Source organism: Bos javanicus, chromosome 9 (assembly GCF_032452875.1).
Source record: "Bos javanicus breed banteng chromosome 9, ARS-OSU_banteng_1.0, whole genome shotgun sequence".
NCBI classification, from domain to species: domain Eukaryota; kingdom Metazoa; phylum Chordata; class Mammalia; order Artiodactyla; family Bovidae; genus Bos; species Bos javanicus.
Window position 1 is genome coordinate 95,424,055 of NC_083876.1, and position 19,222 is coordinate 95,443,276.

Here is a 19,222-nt window from a genome sequence, read left to right on the forward strand (position 1 = left end):
GGTCCCAGTCTTCATGTTCCCATAGTAGTGCTACACATCCACACTCCTGACGAGGCCTCCTGGGGGGCAGAGTGTCTTGTCCCTGACCCTTGACTTTGGCCTTGGCCGTTGGACTTGTTGGGACAGGTGGTTAGTGTACAAGAGGCAAGCAAAGGCCTGAAGCATGCCTGTGAGATTGGGTGTGCCCTCTTGCACCTCCACGTTACCACTAGAAGCACAAGCTCTGAGTGTCCCGGAAGAAGAGACACTGGGGATCTCGTGAACTTAACCTGTGGCAGGCACCCACACCCAGCTGAGCCTGGCTGCACTTTCAAATGCTAGATGACTTACAGCTGTGTGAGCAAGAAGCAAACACTTGTTTTTGTAAGCTATCGTGTTTTGAGATGATCTGTTCTGTGTCATTTCTGTGACATTAGCTGACTAATACAGCTCCTGAGGTACAGGGTGACTGTAAAGATAAAATTAGGTGCTCTATAAAGGCTGTAGAGTTCATCTCACCATAACTGCTCAGCCAGGGTTGGGTTTTTAGTCTGTTTCCAACCCTCTGGGTCATGCCCTGGCTCCCTAACTGCCTCTTCCCAGCAGGCTGAGTTTTTTTCAGCTTGGGACTGACCCTCTTGTGAAAAGAAACCCAGACACCCTGTACTGGTCATGAATCCAGGCCAGTTCCTCAAGACAGAGCCCCCTAGTCAGAGATGGAGACTATCTGGTAGGATCCTTTACGGAAGCAGTCATATTAGAGTTTCTGATAGTTAAAATGAGAACACTACTCATATCAGAAACATTTAGAAAGATTATATAAACAATTTTCCTTTCTAACATTTTTTTTCCCCTCACCAGGGTTCACTTAAGCCATGAGGATCATTTCCTCTCCCTATGGATGGAAATCGCTCTTTCAGTGAAGCTGAAGACCCCAAGAAAAAAATGCTGCTGCTGCTGCTGCTAAGTCACTTCAGTCGTGTCCGACTCTGTGCGACCCCACAGACTGCAGCCCACCAGGCTCCCCCGTCCCTGGGATTCTCCAGGCAAGAACACTGGAGTGGGTTGCCATTTCCTTCTCCAATGCATGAAAGTGAAAAGTGAAAGTGAAGTCGCTCAGTCGTGTCCAACTCCCAGCGACTCTATGGACTGCAGCCTACCAGGCTCCTCTGTCCGTAGGATTTTCCAGGCAAGAGTACTGGAGTGGGGTGCCATTGCCTTCTCCAAAGAAAAAAATGATCCCAGACCAAATAAGTAAAATGAAACTTGTCGTCAGCTTTCCTTTTCGGAAACATGCCAGAAATAAGCCAGAGTTTAATTTTCAACAAGGTTAATAAGAGTCATCTTTCACTTGACAAACGGTCCCTGTGAGGTAGTATTTGAGCCCTGTGACACGAGCAGGTGTGAAAGTGCAGGCACGGACCACACACACGCACACAGCTGTGGCAGGTGACTAAACACACCAAGAGGTGCAAACTGATGGGCAAGTAAATGCCAGATGTTGATTAAATTTGACACAGGCTGAGTGGAGATGGGTGCAATAGAGGGACAAGGGTCATCTCTTTAGAAGTAGCCAGCAGGGAAGCTGAAAGCCGGGGCAACAAGGAGAGTCAGGGAACAAGTCTTGCTTAGTCGCTTCAGTCATGTCTCACTCTTGTGACCCCAAGGACTGTAGCCCGCCAGGCTCCTTTGTCCTGGAGTGGGTTGCCATTTCCCTCCTCCGGGGGATCTTCCTGACCCAGGGATTGAACCTGAGTTTCTTTCGTCCCCTGCATCGGCAAGTGGATTCTTTACTGCTGAGCCACTGGGGCAGCCCCGCACAATCCGTAACTATAGCCTTTATGCACTCATGCATGCTCAGTCACTCAGTCGTGTCCAGCTCTTTGCAACCCCACAGAGGACAATCCTCTGTCCATGGGATTCTCCAGGCAAGAATACTGGAGTGGGTTGCCATTCCCTTCTCCAGTGGATCTTCCCAACCCAGGGATCAAACCTGAGTGTCCTGCTTGGCAGGCCGGTTCTTTACCACTGTGCTACCTGGGAAGCCCCACAGCCTTTATGTGTGTGTGCTCAGTCCCTCTTTGCAACCCCATGGACTATGACCCTCCAGGCTCCTCTGTGCATGGGATTCTCCAGGCAAGAATACTGGAGTGGGTTGCCATGCCCTCCTCTAGGGCATCTTCCCAACCCAGGGGTCAAACCCGGGTCTCCCACGTTGCAGGCAGATTCTTTACCATCTGAGCCACCAGGGAAGTCCAAGAATACTGGGGTGGGTAGCCTATCCCTTCTCCAGGGGATCTTCCCAACCCGGGAATTAAACCGGGGTCTCCTGAATTGCAGGGAGATTCTGTTCGAGCTGAGCTACCAGGGAAGACCCCATAACTTATGCATTTCATGAATAAACACAAATCCTGGGGTGTCTGTTTCTACTTTATCTATTTGTATTGCATTGAAGAGGCTCTTTTTTGCCAGTTAGTCAAATTCTTTCAACAACAAGAAGAACCTATTAATTCTGTAGCATTGTTAACAGTCACAATTTTTCAAGATCCCAAACCCACAATGTGAGTTTGGGTTAAAGCGGACTCAAACGTCAGTGTAACTGTTGATTACAACAAATAATGACTGAGAAGAGTTAAAATTTAGTGAACTAATTGCATTTGAGATTTTTCGAATCTTGTAACATGAAAGAATGTACCAAATTTATGTTAATACTGGTCATAGTTAATATTTTGCTTAGCTCTTTAATAACTCAAATAATATTTATTTTTATTGGCTGTGCTGAGTCTTAGTTTTGGCACGTCAGATCTTGGATCTTCATTGTGGCATGTGGGATCTATTACTAGTCCCCTGACCAAGGATTGAAGGCTCCCTGAATTGGGAGCATGGAGTCTTAGCCACTGGACCGCCAGGGAAGTCCCATTAATAACTTCTAATAGAAAAGTACTTTGAATGAAAAGGATGCTGATATACGTGTCACAGTAAACCACTAATCAGATCGTCTCCCCTGGTTACCAATGATCTCTGCACTTCAGGATCCAATTCACAAATCTCACAGTTCATGTTACCTGACTTCTGTTTGGGATGTGCACATAATTCATTGTTAAACTGGGCTGCTCTTAAGAGTGAATGGTGGCGGGGCGGGGGAGGTTATCATTAGTAATGACGTCAGGCCAAAAGCAGGCGTGAGCTCGCCTGTCCTGGGCCAGGAGGGTTACCCTGCTGACGGCCGTATTTGACAGAGCTGACCAGTCTCCTCCTTGATGCACTTTCTTCATTTAGCTCCAAAGCACCACACTCTCTTGGTTTTCTTCTCATTTCACAAATTTCTTATTCCCGACCTCCTTGGGTAGTTTTCATCTTCCCCTCAACCTTTTAACGTTGATACATCCTGGGGCTCAGCCCTTGGTCCCCCTTTCTTTTTCTGGTGATCTTATCCAATCTCATGCTGTTAAATATAACCCACGTGTCGATGTGATGGTTTTAAAAACATGATCCCACAGCTTTCTGTACACCTTTCTTCAGGAGGCGAAGCTTAATTTCACTCCCTCTGAGTGTGATCTGAACTTCCTGACTGGCTTCTACTGAACAGATTATGGCAGAAGAACTCGAATGCCATTTCTGAGATTAGGTTACAAACAGGCTGCAGCTTCCATACGGGGCAATCCCTCACTCCCTTGGATCACACATCCCCAGGTGAGCCATGTCAGATTGTGAGGTGACCCTTCTCTCTGCCCTGGCTTCTGCCCTGACCCCGGGCCATTTCCCACGAAGCAGCCAGTGCGATCCTGCTCCATCCCTTTCCAGGCTCCCATCTCACCCAACAAAGAAAAGAAGCCAGAGTCCTGCCTCCTGCGACCCCGCTGGGGTGTCTGATCGGGCACTTGTTGCCTGCTGCCACGTCTCCCATCCTCCTGCCCTTCTTCCTTCTGCTCCCCTCCCCCCCGGCCACCGTGTTGCCCTTCATCATGCCAGGCACATGCCAGCCTTTGGCCTTTGCTCTTGATGTTTTCTGGGCCAGGAATACTGCTATCCACCCTGCCAACTTTCCTTTCTTTCATGTTTGCTCAAAACTCTCCTTTGCAGTGAAGACCCCTCCTTTGCCATGAATTGCTGATTCTTTTACCCAATTCTAATTTTTCCCCCAAGACACATACCACTTTCCAACATACTGAAAGTGAAGTGCTCAGTTGTGTCCGACTCTTTGTGACCCCATGGACTGTAGCCTGCCAGGCTCCTCCAGCCATGGGCTTTTCCAGGCAAGAATACTGGAGTGGGTTGCCGTTTCCTTCTCCAGGGGATCTTCTCTACCCAGGGACTGAACCTGGGTCTCTCGCATTGCACTCAGACTCTTTACACTCTGAGCCACCAGGGAATCTCTAGATCATTTATTATGTTTCTTGTCTACTTTCTGTCTCCCCTTGCTAGAATATAAGCCCCACAAGAGCAGGGCTTTTTGTCTATTTTATCCTAAGTGCCTGGAACGGTGTCTGTTATACAGAGATGCTCAGCAAAGAAATGTGTCGACCAATGAGTGGTTCCATCATGGGCACCATCATCTGGTGCCAGGCATATCAAGGCCAAGAACCCAAGAAGAAATGATAATTTTCATGGATATCATTAACACCAGGCCAAATGGCAAATATCAGTTTACAGATCTCCATTCGTCTGTTCATTTACTGAACTTGGGCCTTTGTGGGTTTCCTTCAGAGCAGCCGAGCAGTGAAGAGTGCAGGCTCTGAAACCCGAGTGCCTGGGGCCTGGGTCCAGCTCCACTACCCACGGACTTGGTGACCTTGGGAAATGCCTGGCTTCCTATCTAGAGAGCAGAAAAGGAACCTTTGCATGTTGTACATTGCGGGGCTCAGTCCTGAGTCCCCTTCTCTTTTTTTCTGGACACTCACTATTATGGTGATTTTAACTAACCTCATGGTTTTAAACACAATCTATCTATCAATCAATCAATCTATATATTTGTTTTAAATATTTATTTATTTACTTGGCTGTGTCGAGTCTTAGTTGTGGCATGTGGGATCTTTGATGTGGCACGCAGGCTCAGTTGCCCAGAAGCCTGTGGGATCTTAGTTGCCTAGATAGGGATCGAACTTGCATCCCCTGTTTTTCGAGGTGGTCCTTAACCACTGGCCAGCAGGGAAGTCCCCGCAGCTTGCATGTTGATATGACGCTCATGAACACGTTCGTGAGTCCTTTAGCAGATCCCCCTCCAAAAGCTGAAGTTTAATTTTTCTCCTTTCATGTGCAGGCTGGACTTGTCGATTCCCTTCTACAAACAGACAATGATGAGTGACAAGATGTCATTTCCTACCTGATAGGAATTTTTTGAGAATGAAGTGAGTTACTAGATGTGAAGGATTTAGTACAATGACTGGCAGGAAGTGAAAGTCACTCAGTCGTGTCTGACTCTTTGCAACCCCATGGACTATACAGTCCGTGGAATTCTCCAGGCCAGAATACTGGAGTGGGTAGCCTTTCCCTTCTCCAGGGGATCTTCCCAACCCAGGAATCGAACCCAGGTCTCCCGCATTGCAGGCAGATTCTTTACCAGCTGAGCCACAGGGAAGCCCCAGAGCAAGCACATACTATGTTTGCAATACTCGGCACGTTGGGTCCTTGTGTGCTACGTCGTTTCAGTCGTGTCTGACTCTTTGTGACCCCATGGACTGTAGCCCACCAGGCTGCTCTATCCATGGGATTCTCCAGGCAAGAAGACTGGAGTGGGCTGCCATAACCTTCTCCAGAGGATCTTCCCAACCCAGGGATTGAACCCTGGTCCCTTGCATTGCAGGCAGATTCTTTACCGTTTGAGCTACAGGGAAATCCTGTTAGGTATTGGTAAATGCTTGTAAATATGTCAAGTAAAGGCCTTGAGCTTGGAAGCTCCTTAAGTGTGTTAATACATTAATGTCAATATTAAAATACATCAACTTCATAAGGGGGACAGCCAAAGCCAGCCTCACGAACAAACGTGGCCTGTGCGGTGACCCCGTGCTCAGAAGACCCCTGTGCTCGGCTTCATTTTCTGCTCTTTGAACCGAGCACCCCACATTTTCATTTCACCCCAGGCTCTGCAGCCAGTCCTGGGGGTGGTTATTACCAACCGTGAACTGCTATTGCTCTGGGTTAAGGACATTTCAAAACAACTGGGCATGTTATGAAATACACTTAACTTCTTTGTGTCTCACACTATTTATAGTAAAATGCAACTGAAAACATTTCCCTTTGGCTGTGGAGGCAAAGGGCATGTTCTTGCCAATAGATTGCAATAGATTGTTATTGATTTTCACTCACTGATGCTAATCACACTGATCGGAAAGTAACCATGTGGCTCACAGTTCTAAAAATCAGATATCAAACCCTGTAAAAATATAGCAAAATTTCTTTAAAATAGCTCATTATGCATAGTTGAACATGGTACCAACTATATCCTAAAAACTTAGTAGAACATTCTGCTCTAAACTAAATTAGATAAATTGACTACACTTTCCAAACATAGAGGAGTTGCACTCTTTGAATTAAAAACAACAATCCAAACTAAAGCAGACTCAAGAATCAGTCATCATTCCTTCCCTTCTGTCCACCATACCTCTCCTATCAGATTATAAAGAGCCTGAGAGCTTGGACTCTATCACCACCAGACACAGCAGAATGACTCAGGCAGAGCACACCCTCTACAACGCTAGTAGTGACTAGTTAGTTAATCATTAATTATTAACAATTAACTTCCAGGCTAGTGAGAGCTATGAGCTTTCTTCTCTGCTCCCTCTGGGCCAAAGGTGGGGCCTCAGAGTCCTTCCTGGAAAGCACTTGAGAAAGTGACTGTTCTTCATAGCAAATGCTTTACACAGGGGTCCCCGTCCCCTGGGTTATGGACCACTACCTGTCCGTGGCCACACGGCAGGAAGTGAATGGTGGGCGACTAAAGCTGCATCTGTATTTACAGCTGCTGCCTGAGCCCTGCCTCCTGTCAAATCAGCAGGGGCGTTAGATTCTCAAAGGAGTGCAAATCTTACTGTGAACCGGGCTTACGAGCGATCCAGGTTGTGTGCGCTCCTTATGAGAATCATCCTGAAACCACTCCCCACTCCCTAGCCTGTGGGAAAATTGTCTTCCACAAAATCAGCCCCTGGTGCCAAAAAGATTGGGGACTCCTGGCTTAACATGAGTGCCAGGCCCATTCTAAGCTCTGTACATGTAGCCACCCTTTTGATCCCCACCCCAAGCCACTCTATGAGGGAGGTGCTATTTTTATCCCCACTTTACAGATGAGAAAACTGAGGCATATAGAACAGTGCAGTTCCAGAGCATATGCTTTGATTGTGCACAGAGCTGTGTCCCTAAGCCTGGGTTAGAGCTGGCCACTGGAAGAGGGGTGCAGCCTCCCAGGTGGCAGGAACAGCTGGGACAGAAGCACAAAGTCCATTAGAGGAGACGACGCAGTGGGTTCGAGGGCTGGGCCATGGGAGTGTGTGGACATCTGATCCACCTACTCAGCAACTGCTGTCAGCCTGACTCCTTTGGGAAGAGGAAGAGGGTTCCTGTGTTATCCTTTCTAAGCAGTGTGTGAAGGCTCAGGTCCGGGCTTGGCTGCAGCCCTGCAGCCGGGGAGGCCACGTGGTTGGGTCTGGCAAGGTCTCAGGATGCTGCGACCAGGTGCCTGCAGCTGACCCACAGCGCCCCTCTTGGTGCAGAGCCCATGTGGCGGACTGGCCTTGTGAACAGATGCCCACACCCTGTGCGCATCTTTGGGTTTCTCCCCTGACTGCGGGCAGGAGCGAGCCTTTTGAGGAAGGACTTGAGGTGTTTGTTTGAATGAAAGCGAGGAATGATTCAGCAGCCTGCACAGCGCTCTGTGCGGACCAGGCAGGAAGGGGCCGCTTCACTTTCTCGGGATGTGCTGGGCAGGACTTCCCCAGCTGCTGTTTGTGCCTCGGGGGATTTCTCGGGGTTCTGAAAACAACACTTCCCTGGCTTGGACGAATATGAGGGGAGGATGCCAGATACGTTTTGAATTCTTTGAAATCTCTAAGCATCTAAGAAAATTAATCATGGTGGGTAGGTGTGAGAAGCTCTTTAAAACGGGCACGTTTTCCCCCAAAGCTTAAAATAGAACTTTTCAAGGGAAATTAAATGAAAGTATAAAAAATTTGCAAATGCTTTCCTTCTTATAAGACAGAAGTACAATACCCTTCCCACCGCCCCCATCCAGTCATCATCCATGCAAAGGAGGGTCTTTCCCTCCACTGCTGCACAGACAACCCCAGGTCTCTCAAATCGTTTCCACGGCTCTGGCCTGCACTTTGCATGAAGACCCTGAGCTGACTGTGGACATGAGAACTTCCCCCTGGGGGCCCACGCTTTCCCTGAGGAATCAATCCCACAAGTCTCTAAAGTCTATGTTCAGCAGTCCCATCCCAACTTTCCTTTGCCAATGTGGAATTTGCGGAAGGCTGTCACACATCCCCCGAACCCTTTTCTTTCTGAAAAATCCGTGGAATCCTATTTGATGTGCATGTGCCCCTGGGAAGTGCAGCTCAAGTCAGAGAGCTTCCCCCCGGGATCCGGGTGCTGCCCTCTGAGAAACAGGGTGCAAGTGTTAGGCTTGCTTCCGCTACTTCCTCTCAGGGGACTTGCGACAAGCACTCAGTCTCTCTGAGCTTTAACTTCCTCATCTGTGAAATGGGTTGGGAGGATTAAGCCAGCTGACACGCGTGATGTGCCTGGCAGGTGCTCAGTTCCGAAAGTGAGGTGGGTGTTCCCCAGGCACTCGGGCCCAGTAACACACTTGAGTCTCGTGCTCTCTGAATTCTGCTGTGGCAATAAAAGACGCAGAAGCCGGCAGGCATAGCTCATTTCCAGAAGGCAAATGAGCAGGCTCCAAGGTGACTTTCCTCCAGGTAGTCACTGCCCTGGGATTGAACTGGAGCTCAGGTGCATTCGTGGTCAGGGGGTCATACCCCGGGTGCCCTGGGTCCCATCCTCAGGGCCGCCGTGTCCCTCATTCAGAATCAGACATCCTCTTGCAGCCAAAGTCAACTGGTGGCCTGGCCAAGCGGCTCCTGCCACCACTCCTTGTTTAGGCTGCCACCTTGGAAACTGCTCAAGGCCAGTGCCCCCCTTCTCCCTACCCAGGAAAAGTTGTTTTTTATTCCCTTTAAGCTTTGTGGGCCCTCTGGAAGGAGGAGAGGAACCCCCTCAAACCAAAGGACAGGAGGGTAGGGCAGGTAGGTGGCAAGGTGGGGCAGGGTGCTATCCACTGGGTGGTTTATCCCCGCTGGTCCAGGTCATCTTCCTGGCTCTGCCGGGGGTATTCTTCACCCACTACCAGCCTCTTGGGCACCCTCCTGCCCTGTCCCAGAGGAAATGAAGAGAGTTACTTAGTTGCTGGGTGATCATTGGTCCCATTTCTCACTTGGGTACAGCTAATCTATCAGACACTGTGGCGAGGGGAGGAGAGAAGGGACAGGCTCCACGTGAGGAGTAGGGTAGAGGGACCTGGTCTTTTTCCTTCCCTCTCTGCCCAGAGCAGATTGAGGCAAAGGAGCATACAGACACGTGTTCCTTCTGGGGAATGGGAAAGAAATCAAGAGACATTGCTGATACACACTCAGCCTACAAGTCAGAAAATTAATACTGCCCTTCTTTTGATGTAGCCTCTCCTGATCTAATAGAAACGTTGAGGACGTATAATTGCATATTTTCCCCCAGAGAAATATGATTATCATGGTAATTAACATGAACTTAATTACTGAGTTTCTAACTTTCTGATTTCAAATTTGTGGCTGTGAACACTTTAAGCACTTCTTAGCAACCCAACAGATCAAGTTCACTAAGAGTTCTTTTTAAATGATGGCTCTCCTATACCCTAACCGCCCTACTAGCTTTCAACCTGCTACACCTGTGATGTTGCCTGAGGCAGGCAGCCTCTCCAGTCTCATGGTGTCATTTGTCAAATGAAGGGGGAGCTCTCTTTGAGATGCCTTCAGGCAGGGGGGACTCGGAAAGAAAGTGCCTTTTCACAGACAGGAAGACAGTGCCAGTCGTGTGACTTACCTCTGCTTGGCGACGACCAGCCAGTCCCTGAAGAGGAAGAGGTGCCTCTCCTTGGTCCTGGGGCCCTGAGTCAGCACCACGGGGCACTGGAGGATAGACTCTGTCTGCTGGGTGGGCAGGTCCAGCTGCTGGAGGGACACTGCGGATGCCAGGCCTTTCCTGGGTGGAAGAGAGTAGGAATGAGCCTCTAAGGGATAGTGGTCGGTAGACAGATAGGATGTGAGGAGACACAGCTCAGAACAGCATGTCACCAGGAGTCTGGCTTAACTGGGGTGGAAATTAGGAGGGAAAACAGTGAAGAGGCTAACTGCAAGTTGCTGTTTATTTTTTTCTTCAAAACTGGATTTACAATCAAGCATCATCAGTCAAGAAATGTTGGTCCTGCGTCAGTGAATAGCGAATACATGCTTATAATCTAACGGTTGAGAATTTCTGCGAGAATTTTAACCCAAGGCAATGCGTCCCAAACCTTTTCGTGTCACCAGGAGGTGAACTGAGGCTGCAAACAGGCTGGCTGGGCGTCCAGGTGCGGGGAAGCCGAGGGGAGCAGTGAGGTGGCGTCGCTGTCACTCATTTGTGGCACACGGGCGGGAAGCTCGGGCTGCCTGACTGAGGAAAAGTTTTCCCTAAAGGTCGTAGTGGTCAGGTTTAGCCTACAGTGAAATCTAATCTTACGACTCCAAATCAGTGGTTTTCCTGCACAGCATGATTCTGCAGCGTGGAGAGTAAACCGTGGAAACGCATGACTTGATTCCAGCACCTTCTCCTTGTGATTCTTAGCAAGTTGGGACCACTCAGTTCCTATTGGTTGTTCACTTCCTGGTCATTCACTCAGTTTCCAGCAGACATGGATGACCTCAGTGTGCGTGGGTGCGTGCGTGCATACGTGCCTACGTGCGTGCGTGGAAGGAGAGAAGGCGAGGCGCGCAACTCTTTTGTGTGACTCGGGAATTAGCCTACCAAGATGGCTGCCTGCTTGGCCTGTTTTACGGTTGCTTTAACATTTTGCTCACATTCCTTTCATCCTAAAGGCGGCAGTACTGACTCTTGGAGGCAGAACTTTTATACAGGGAACCTTCTGTTTAATTCAGATGTGTTGTCTGAATAAAGTTGTGCTGGGGCTTAAGGACACATTTCTGTTATTTAAAGCAAACGTGAACATTTTCAATACTCTGCATTCTCCAGAAATCAATGATATGTGGCACGAATCTTTGACGGAGTGCCCTGATGAAGAGTTCCCGCTGGTTAACCCCACTCTGCCTCCTAACCTTTCCACCCACCCCACACCTCCCACTGCCTTCACTTAGTTACTCTCAGCACAAGCTCCGGTCCAGAAATGATGGGGACCCGGGTGAAGCCTGGGGGTGTGTGCCGTAGAGCCTTTCCAGCTCTTGGTTGATGGTTACTTAACTATTCAGGGAGGGAACCAGGGTAGAGAAGTGTTAGTCACTTAGTCTGTCTGTGTCTCTTTGCCACCTGTAGAGTGTAGCCTGGCAGGCTCCTCTGTCCATGGAATTCTCCAGGCAAGAATACTGGAGTGGGTAGCCATCCCCTTCTTCAGGGGATCTTTCCCAGCCAGGGACATCGAACTGATGTCTCCTGCGTTGTAGGTGGATTCTCTACCATCTGAGCCACCGGCGAAGCCCCTAAATAGAGAGCCCCTGGAAGCCCAAGGGTAGAGAAATTGGGACTCAAACCACAGGACCCAGGAACTAGAACTCCCTTCTGTGTTTATTAACTGACACATACCACTTTATATATGGAGAAGGAAATGGCAACCCACTCCAGTACTGTTGCCTGGAAAATCCCATGGAAGGAGGAGCCTGGTAAGCAACAGTCCATGGGGCTGCAAAGAGTCGGACACGACTGAGCGACTTCACTTTCTTTCACTTTCACCCCTTTATATAAAATAAATGACAAGGATTTTCTGTATAACACAGGGTACTATATTCAGTATCTTGTAATAACCTATAATGGAAAAGAATCTGAAACTGTATACCTGAAACTAACACAACATTGTAAATCAACTATGGTTAAATAAATTTTAAAAAACCCACATTGTTTAAAAAGAGATAAATAAATGTATTTTGGTTGCCTCTGAGTTTATTCGGAAATGCCTAATTATTTTCATATGTTGGAGGGACAGAAGCTCACTAGTACAAAGGACAACTGGCTACACCCAGCAGAGCCTGCCTCACTGCCTGACCCAGAGGCTGCACCCTCAAATGCCTGGGTGCCAGGTGGGCAAAGTGAATGGTTGTGGTGTGTAATGGGGAGTGGTGGGGTCTGTGGAAAAATGGCAGAAATCTTGCTGTGTCCAAGGGGGTGGTCCACCAGCACCATACAGGAATGTTGGCCCAGCGTCCCTGCCAGCTATTTAAAAAGCCAGAAAGCCAGCATCTTATTAAACGTCAAGTGATTCTAAGCATTTATTTAAACACAGGAGGGCAATGCTCTGACTGCTGGCCTCTTTTCAGCCTTAGTCACCTGCAGCTTTAGAGCACATAAAAACATTAATACAGAGCCTCTGATGATTTGAGCAAAATATTTGAATATTTAAAATCTGATGTTACAAGCTATATTGAGAGTAACAGATCTAAACCTGTCAGATAATTATTCATTTCAGCTTTAAAAACTATGGACACAGAGATAAGCCATGACCAGCAAGAGGAAGTAGGTGAGGTTTCTTTTTCAGAATGCTGCCCCCGCCAAGCACTTTTCCACATTTTGATGTTGGTCTAGACACTGTTTTTTCTTTCCCCTCACATTTCACTGCTCTTCCCCTTAACCATCCCTTCCCTCTTCTCTGCATTTCTTTGATATCCCAGAGGACTGTACAGTCACAGAGGCTTTACTTTTCCTGTACACAGAGACCCACTCTGAGTGACGTCATGAAAAAAAAAGCACCTCGTGTTAACCATACTTCACAACAAAGGCGCCTCAGCACTCTCCCCTGAGGGGAAATTTTTTAAACGTGCTGAAATAGGAAACCAGTGATGTAGCAAATACATGCTGAATGGAAATAATGTTGCCCTTTGCCTTTCCACGTAGTGATGAGTTTCCAGCCGAGTGGGGCCGGATGGCGGCTTCTCACAGTGAAAGTTCTGGCTGCCTGCGCTTTATGAGACCCGAGCCGCTGCCCTAGACCCTGACCTGGGGACTTCTATAGTATATTGAAGGCCCCTGCTGGACTCAGAGTCAGTTCCTGGCCTGAGCAAGCTTGCGAGCATGCTTCAAGTCAGTCCGTTCAGTCGTGTCTGACTCTCTGTGACCCCATGGACTGTAGCATGCCTGGCCTCCCTGTCCATCACCAACTCCCAGAGCTTGCTCAAACTCATGTCCATTGAGTCAGTGATGCCATCCAACCATCTCATCCTCTGTTGTCCCCTTCTCCTCCTGCCTTCAATCCTTCCCAGCATCAGGGTCTTTTCCAATGAGTCAGTTCTTTGCATCAGGTGGCCAAAGTTTTGGAGTTTCAGCTTCAATATCAGTCCTTCCAATGAATATTCAGGACTGAGTTCCTTTAGGATTGACTGGTTTGATCTCCTTGCAGTCTAAGGGACTCTCAAAAGTCTTCTCCAGCACCAGTTTGCTTCAAGAAGGGGAAGAAAGAAGTTTCTCATGGAAGCAGAGTGAGTATGCTCATAGGGACCACTCACTGGAAGGGCCGGGTACCAGGCTACTCTAGTCCAACTCTCTGACCTGAACTCCATCTCTCTCTAGATCTGACATAAGGAATGGAGAACGATGAAGCATTTAGGGGTTCTCTGAGTGACTGGTGGTTTTTCAAAAGGAACAAAGTGCTCTTAAACTGATTTCAGCAGTAGAAAGCCTGAGCTTGAGGTCATGTGTCACAGGGGGCTGGGGTTTAGAGGCAGCCGAGATGTGGGCCTTCTGTTCCCCAGGACCTTGGGGTGGCCTGCTTTAGGAGCCGCCCTGAGTAAAGATGTAGACACACCTCTCTCTCTCCAGGCACTCTGTTTCAAGGTGTTTTCCCCTGAAGTCTGGGTGTAAGCCTTGTCCTGCATAACTCAATAGTTTCTCCGGGTTTCCTCGTCTCAGACCTGAATTCCCCTGACTCTCTGAGCCCCTCCATCCTCCACATAACTCTCTGGGGATTTTTTTAAGTGTATGAGCTTGATCTAGTCCCAGACTTAAAATGCTGCAGAGCTGCCACTGCCTTTGAGATTCTCAGGGCTCTTGTGGTCTGAGCCTCTTTTCCTCCTGTGATGTTATCATCGTGTGAAAGTGCGAAAGTCGCTCAGTCATGTCCGACTCTTTGCAACCCCTTTGGAATTCTCAAGGCCATAATAATGGAGAGGGTAGCCTTTCACTTCTCCAGGGGATCTTCCCAACCCAGGGATCAAACCCAGGTCTCCCACATTGCAGGCAGATTCTTTACCAGCTGAGCCACAAGGGAAGCCCTTGTGTTATCATTAGTTATCATTGTGTTATCATTAGTTCTCTAATATTTTCTCTAAAATTCATACATGGCTTTCAGATGGTTTAGAGTTTAGACTACTCTTTGCCCACATGGCCTTTCTTGATTTTAATTCTCATCTACTTGGTGAGTCAGGCAGGAATCCGTGAGCCCTATTTATAGATGGGCAACCCAAGGCTCAGAAATGTGAGGAACAGAAGATAAATGTTGACGGGAGGAGATAAAGCCAGGTCTCCAGACTCTAAATATCCTGCAGGAGGATTTTCTAAACAGGAGTCCAAGGGTGGCTTCGTGGGGGCTGGGGACATCATTTAAAAAAATAAGATTCCCAAAGGACTTTATGTCTCCTAACTAGGATTCACTATTCCATAGGGACTTCACGAGTGTATAAATGACACACTACTACTAGCCGTTTAGGACATGTCCCTGTGTACCTGCGGTGGCCCCTTCTAGCCTGGCCAATTCCCTCTTGTCTATCAGAATCCATTCTCCATCCAACTGAAACCAGCTCTGACTCTTCGGCACAAGGGGGTGCTTCCTTGGAGTTTGCCAGCACCTTGCTCTGTCTCGAACACCTGTTTTGCTCTCCTGTGGTTACTTGTTCACCTGTCACTATGGTGGGAACATTTCGAGAGCAGGGCCTTTGTTTTATCCATCGCGCAGCTCCCCTGCATCCAGCTCTGTGTCAGGTACACAGAAGGTGTTCAGTAAATCTGTTGTTTGATTGACAGCCTGGAAGCTAGGCTATTAAGATTAGACACAAAAACCAATTCCAAGCTAAATCAGGTCAGAAGATGTGGTTAGCCTGATTCACACAGGACTTGGTAAATGTCATATGAACACTGTCACTTGCATTTGAATGGTGCGGTCACCCTGATAAGTAGGGCGGATATTTCAGCCACTTACAGATCTCCTACTGTATGCAAAGTGCTCTACTACATCCCTTGCTGAGAGGATGGGTAAATTCTGTTTGATTTGGCCACGCTCATATCAAGTTTGAGGTCTGGAGGTGGTTCCACAGCCAGACCATCCAGGGTGCTCGTGCTTAGATACTCTTAGAGGTACCTGAACCTCCTAAACCTAAACATCTGGTCCCAGGGGTCAACTGGCAAGATAACCTGGAAGCCATAATCAGTTCAGTTCAGTTGCTCAGTCGTGTCCAACTCTTTGTGACCCCATGAATCGCAGCACACCAGGCCTCCCTGTCCATCACCAACTCCCAGAGTTCACTCAGACTCACGTCCATCGAGTCAGTGATGCCATCCAGCCATCTCATCCTCTGTCGTCCCCTTCTCCTCCTGCCCCCAATCCCTCCCAGCATCAGAGTCTTTTCCAATGAGTCAACTCTTCGCATGAGGTGGCCAAAGTACTGGAGTTTCAGCTTTAGCATCATTCCTTCCAAAGAAATCCCAGGGCTGATCTCCTTCAGAATGGACTGGTTGGATTTCCTTGCAGTCCAAGGGACTCTCAAGAGTCTTCTCCAACACCACACTTCAAAAGCATCAATTCTTCGGCACTCAGCCTTCTTCACAGTCGAACTCTCACATCCATACATGACCACAGGAAAAACCATAGCCTTGACTAGACGGACCTTTGTTGGCAGTCTCTGCTTTTGAATATGCTAAATAGGTTGGTCATAACTTTCCTTCCAAGGAGTAAGCGTCTTTTAATTTTATGGCTGCAGTCACCATCTGCAGTGATTTTGGAGCCCAAAAAAATAAATTCTGATACTGTTTCCACTGTTTCCCCATCTATTTCCCATGAAGTGATGGGACCGGATGCCATGATCTTCATTTTCTGAATGTTGAGCTTTAAGCCAACTTTTTCACTCTCCTCTTTCACTTTCATCAAGAGGCTTTTTAGTTCCTCTTCACTTTCTGCCATAAGTGGTGTCATCTGCATATCTGAGCCATAATAGTTACAATTAATTGCTACTGTTATCTGTGTTGAGGTTTGAGCAAACAGTGTAGCTACAGGAGTGGCCTTCCCTTGTGGCTCAGATGGTAAAGAATCTACCTGCATCGCAGGAGACCAGGTTTGATCCCTGGGTCAGGAAGATCCCCTGGAGAAGGGAATGGCAATCCACTCCAGTATTCTTGCCTGGAGAATCCCGGGGACAAGGGAACCTGGCAGGCTACAGTTCACGGGGTCGCAAAGAGTCAGACATGACTGGGCAACTAACACTTCCAGGTGCTGCTTTCTGTGATCAATAAACAACCCGATTCATTAGTCAAATCACACTGCTTCCAGTGACTTACCAAAGAAATGTGGTTATCTTGCCCTGTGACCAGATATTTAGCTTTAAGACATACAGGTACCTCTAAGAGTATCTAAGTAGGAGCACGCTGGTGGTGGCTATGGAACCACCTCCAGACCTCAAGCTTGATATGAGCTTGGATGAGTCAAACAGAATTTATCCATACTCTCAGCAGGAAATGCAGTAGAGTGCCTTGCGTGTCGTAGATGATCCGTAAGTGGAGGAAAGAACCTGCTCTCTTTCCTGAAAGCAGCCCCTGAAAGCGCTGGGTGAAACAGGTGCTGATGTGGCGGGAAAGGTACATAACCTGTCTGCATTAGTGAAGCCAGACACGCTTTACTTTCACTTATCTCCTGGAATACGCTTAACCACTCGAGAGTTTTACTCAACACCCACCATCATTGTCTCTTCTCTTAACCAGATTTTCAGTCCTGATTTTTCTCATCCTTCCCTGTTGTGGATATTACCTTATGAGAGACCATTACAGTCCCTATATTCTTTGAAACCTTCATGCTAAGTTTTAACCACTAAAGATGATGATTAAAATCATAATATGTGGATTCAAATATTTGGTACCCAGCTAGCAGAATTTAACCATCTCCAGCCACAGTCTCAAAGGGCTTCTGCTGGCCTCCCTCCACGCTGTGAGATTCGGGCATCTTCTCCCAAGTGGAGGGGTGAGGAGTGGCCTTCCCAGGCAACACATGCTGTGTGGGATGCTGTGGTCCCCCGACCGCCCCCAGGTACCCTTGCTCTCCTGTAGGCCAAGTGCATCACCTACGATTTCAGTCCACTCTCCCCCATGTTTGGAGAGCCTAGGAAAGCTGTCTTCATCTGCCTGATGGAGACAATGAGTTCCCATAACTTTACCAGAGAATCTACCATCACCTGTGGTGTCTTTGTGGAAAAGACTCTGATGATGGGAAACACTGAAGGCAGAAGGAGAAGAGGGTGACAGAGGATGAGGTGGTTGGACGGCATCACCAATTCAATGGACATGAGCTTGGGCGAACTCTGGGAGATGGTGAGGGACAAAGAAGCCTGGCATGCTGCAGTCCGTGGGGTCGGGAAGAGTTGGACACGACTTGGCTACTCAACAATGACAACATGGTGTCTCATTCGTGAGCCCACATGTCTGTGACTCAGGGTTGCTGACTCAGCTCAGTGACCCTCAGGCAAGCCCCCTAAGTGTTCTGCTCTGCTCCCAGCCCCTTCTGGGCAGCCTCCCCTCCCCTCCTGGGATCCTGATCACCCGCACCGGCTCTGTTGCCAGGGCAACGTTCTGAGATCAGCACCTCTTCCAGGTGATGCTGAGTGGATAGAGGCGGGGCTGTGTCTGCCGTGTCCCCTCAGGCCTCTCCTGCCCTCTGATCCCTGCCCCCAAACCATCCTTTCACAAAAGTCATGATATCAAACCTAACAACTCAAAGGCTCCCATCAGGATGGTAGCTGTATGACCTTCATTCTTAAACGACAGGAGATAGTGAGGGATTTTAGAAACAGATGGAAAATTTTATCTTCCATCAAGTGCTATGGCTTCCGCCCAAAAGCTTCCAGGAGATGTGTGAAAGCAGTAACTACCTGTCTGCAAGAACTAAGCTTTCACATTCAGGGAGGCTCTGAGGAAGGGAGGGAGCACTCTACAGGGGTCCCGGGGGCTCTCAAGTGCAGCCTGGCCCCCAGCATGAGTTGGGAACCGTCTCCGTGTGTTTCAGTAGGTGTGAGTTCTATGTCCATGGCATCCTGGAATGGGGGCTCTGTGCCCAAGCGTGAGGTCTGAGGATAAAGGAGGCCACCACTGTGGAATCACAGGGGTGGCCTCCTTTCCCCGAGAGTGCTCTGGCTTTGCCACGTGCCGTCCACTGCCTGGGGCGGGCTCTGCTTGGTCATCTTCCCAGGGCCCTGCCATGCTGCTTTAGGTCCCTGTAAACTCACTCTGTGCAGAGTTTTAGGGAAGCCCTGAGACTCTGGCGTCACTCAGATCTGAACTGGGCTCCCAGTCCTTGTCATCCGGTGATGAGTTACTCAACCTCCTCCACTTTTGTTGGGATAAAAATTGGATCCATTCCCAAGGAGAGCTGGAGGGTAAATGGTGCAGCGTGGTGACGGGGAGCAGCATCGTATGGGAAATGCCTAAGAATAGGAGTTCTTCCTTGCTGCTGTTCTGCCCTGGTTACCTCCTGGGGTGAGTGAGATCCCAGGAGGTACATGGACACTCATCCAACTTGGACCAGTTCAGCAAAGAAAAGATTGAATTTAAACATCAGTCTCAGCTCCACCTTTCACTTTGGTGAACTGTTTCTTTCCTGCTCTTTGGTCCTTTTTGGAGGGTACCCACATAATGCCAAGACCCCAGGGGTGAGCCAATGAGCAGCCCAACAACACTCTGCCCCTGTGGTGCCTGGTGCCTGGGGGTAAACTGAGGCCTTTGCTTGGTCCACCTTCATGTGGACCAGCATGACCCATTCTGTTGTGGG

The 19,222-nt window shown here is 48.6% G+C and overlaps 1 protein-coding gene and 1 long non-coding RNA gene across 4 annotated transcripts in view; one reads left to right on the forward strand and one right to left on the reverse strand.

Moving 5' to 3' along the window:
* The window catches only part of LOC133254244 (uncharacterized), a 79,412-nt gene extending 77,040 nt beyond the window's left edge, over positions 1-2,372 (forward strand). The window contains exon 7 of the long non-coding RNA XR_009738618.1: positions 841-2,372. This is a non-coding gene — a long non-coding RNA (uncharacterized LOC133254244). The remainder of the gene's footprint in view (positions 1-840) is intronic.
* Positions 1-19,222, reverse strand: part of TAGAP (T cell activation RhoGTPase activating protein) — an 88,299-nt gene that overhangs the window by 54,209 nt on the left and 14,868 nt on the right. The window contains exons 1-2 of one of the 3 annotated variants that reach the window (XM_061428442.1): positions 10,723-10,890; positions 10,048-10,206 (exon numbers count right to left, since the gene is read on the reverse strand). In XM_061428442.1, coding sequence (XP_061284426.1) covers positions 10,048-10,206; positions 10,723-10,754 — 191 coding nt within the window. In that variant the 5' untranslated portion in view covers positions 10,755-10,890. Of the gene's footprint in view, positions 1-10,047; positions 10,207-10,516; positions 10,603-10,722; positions 10,891-19,222 lie in introns of those variants that run through there. The other 2 variants (XM_061428444.1, XM_061428441.1) reach the window with 2 other exon arrangements.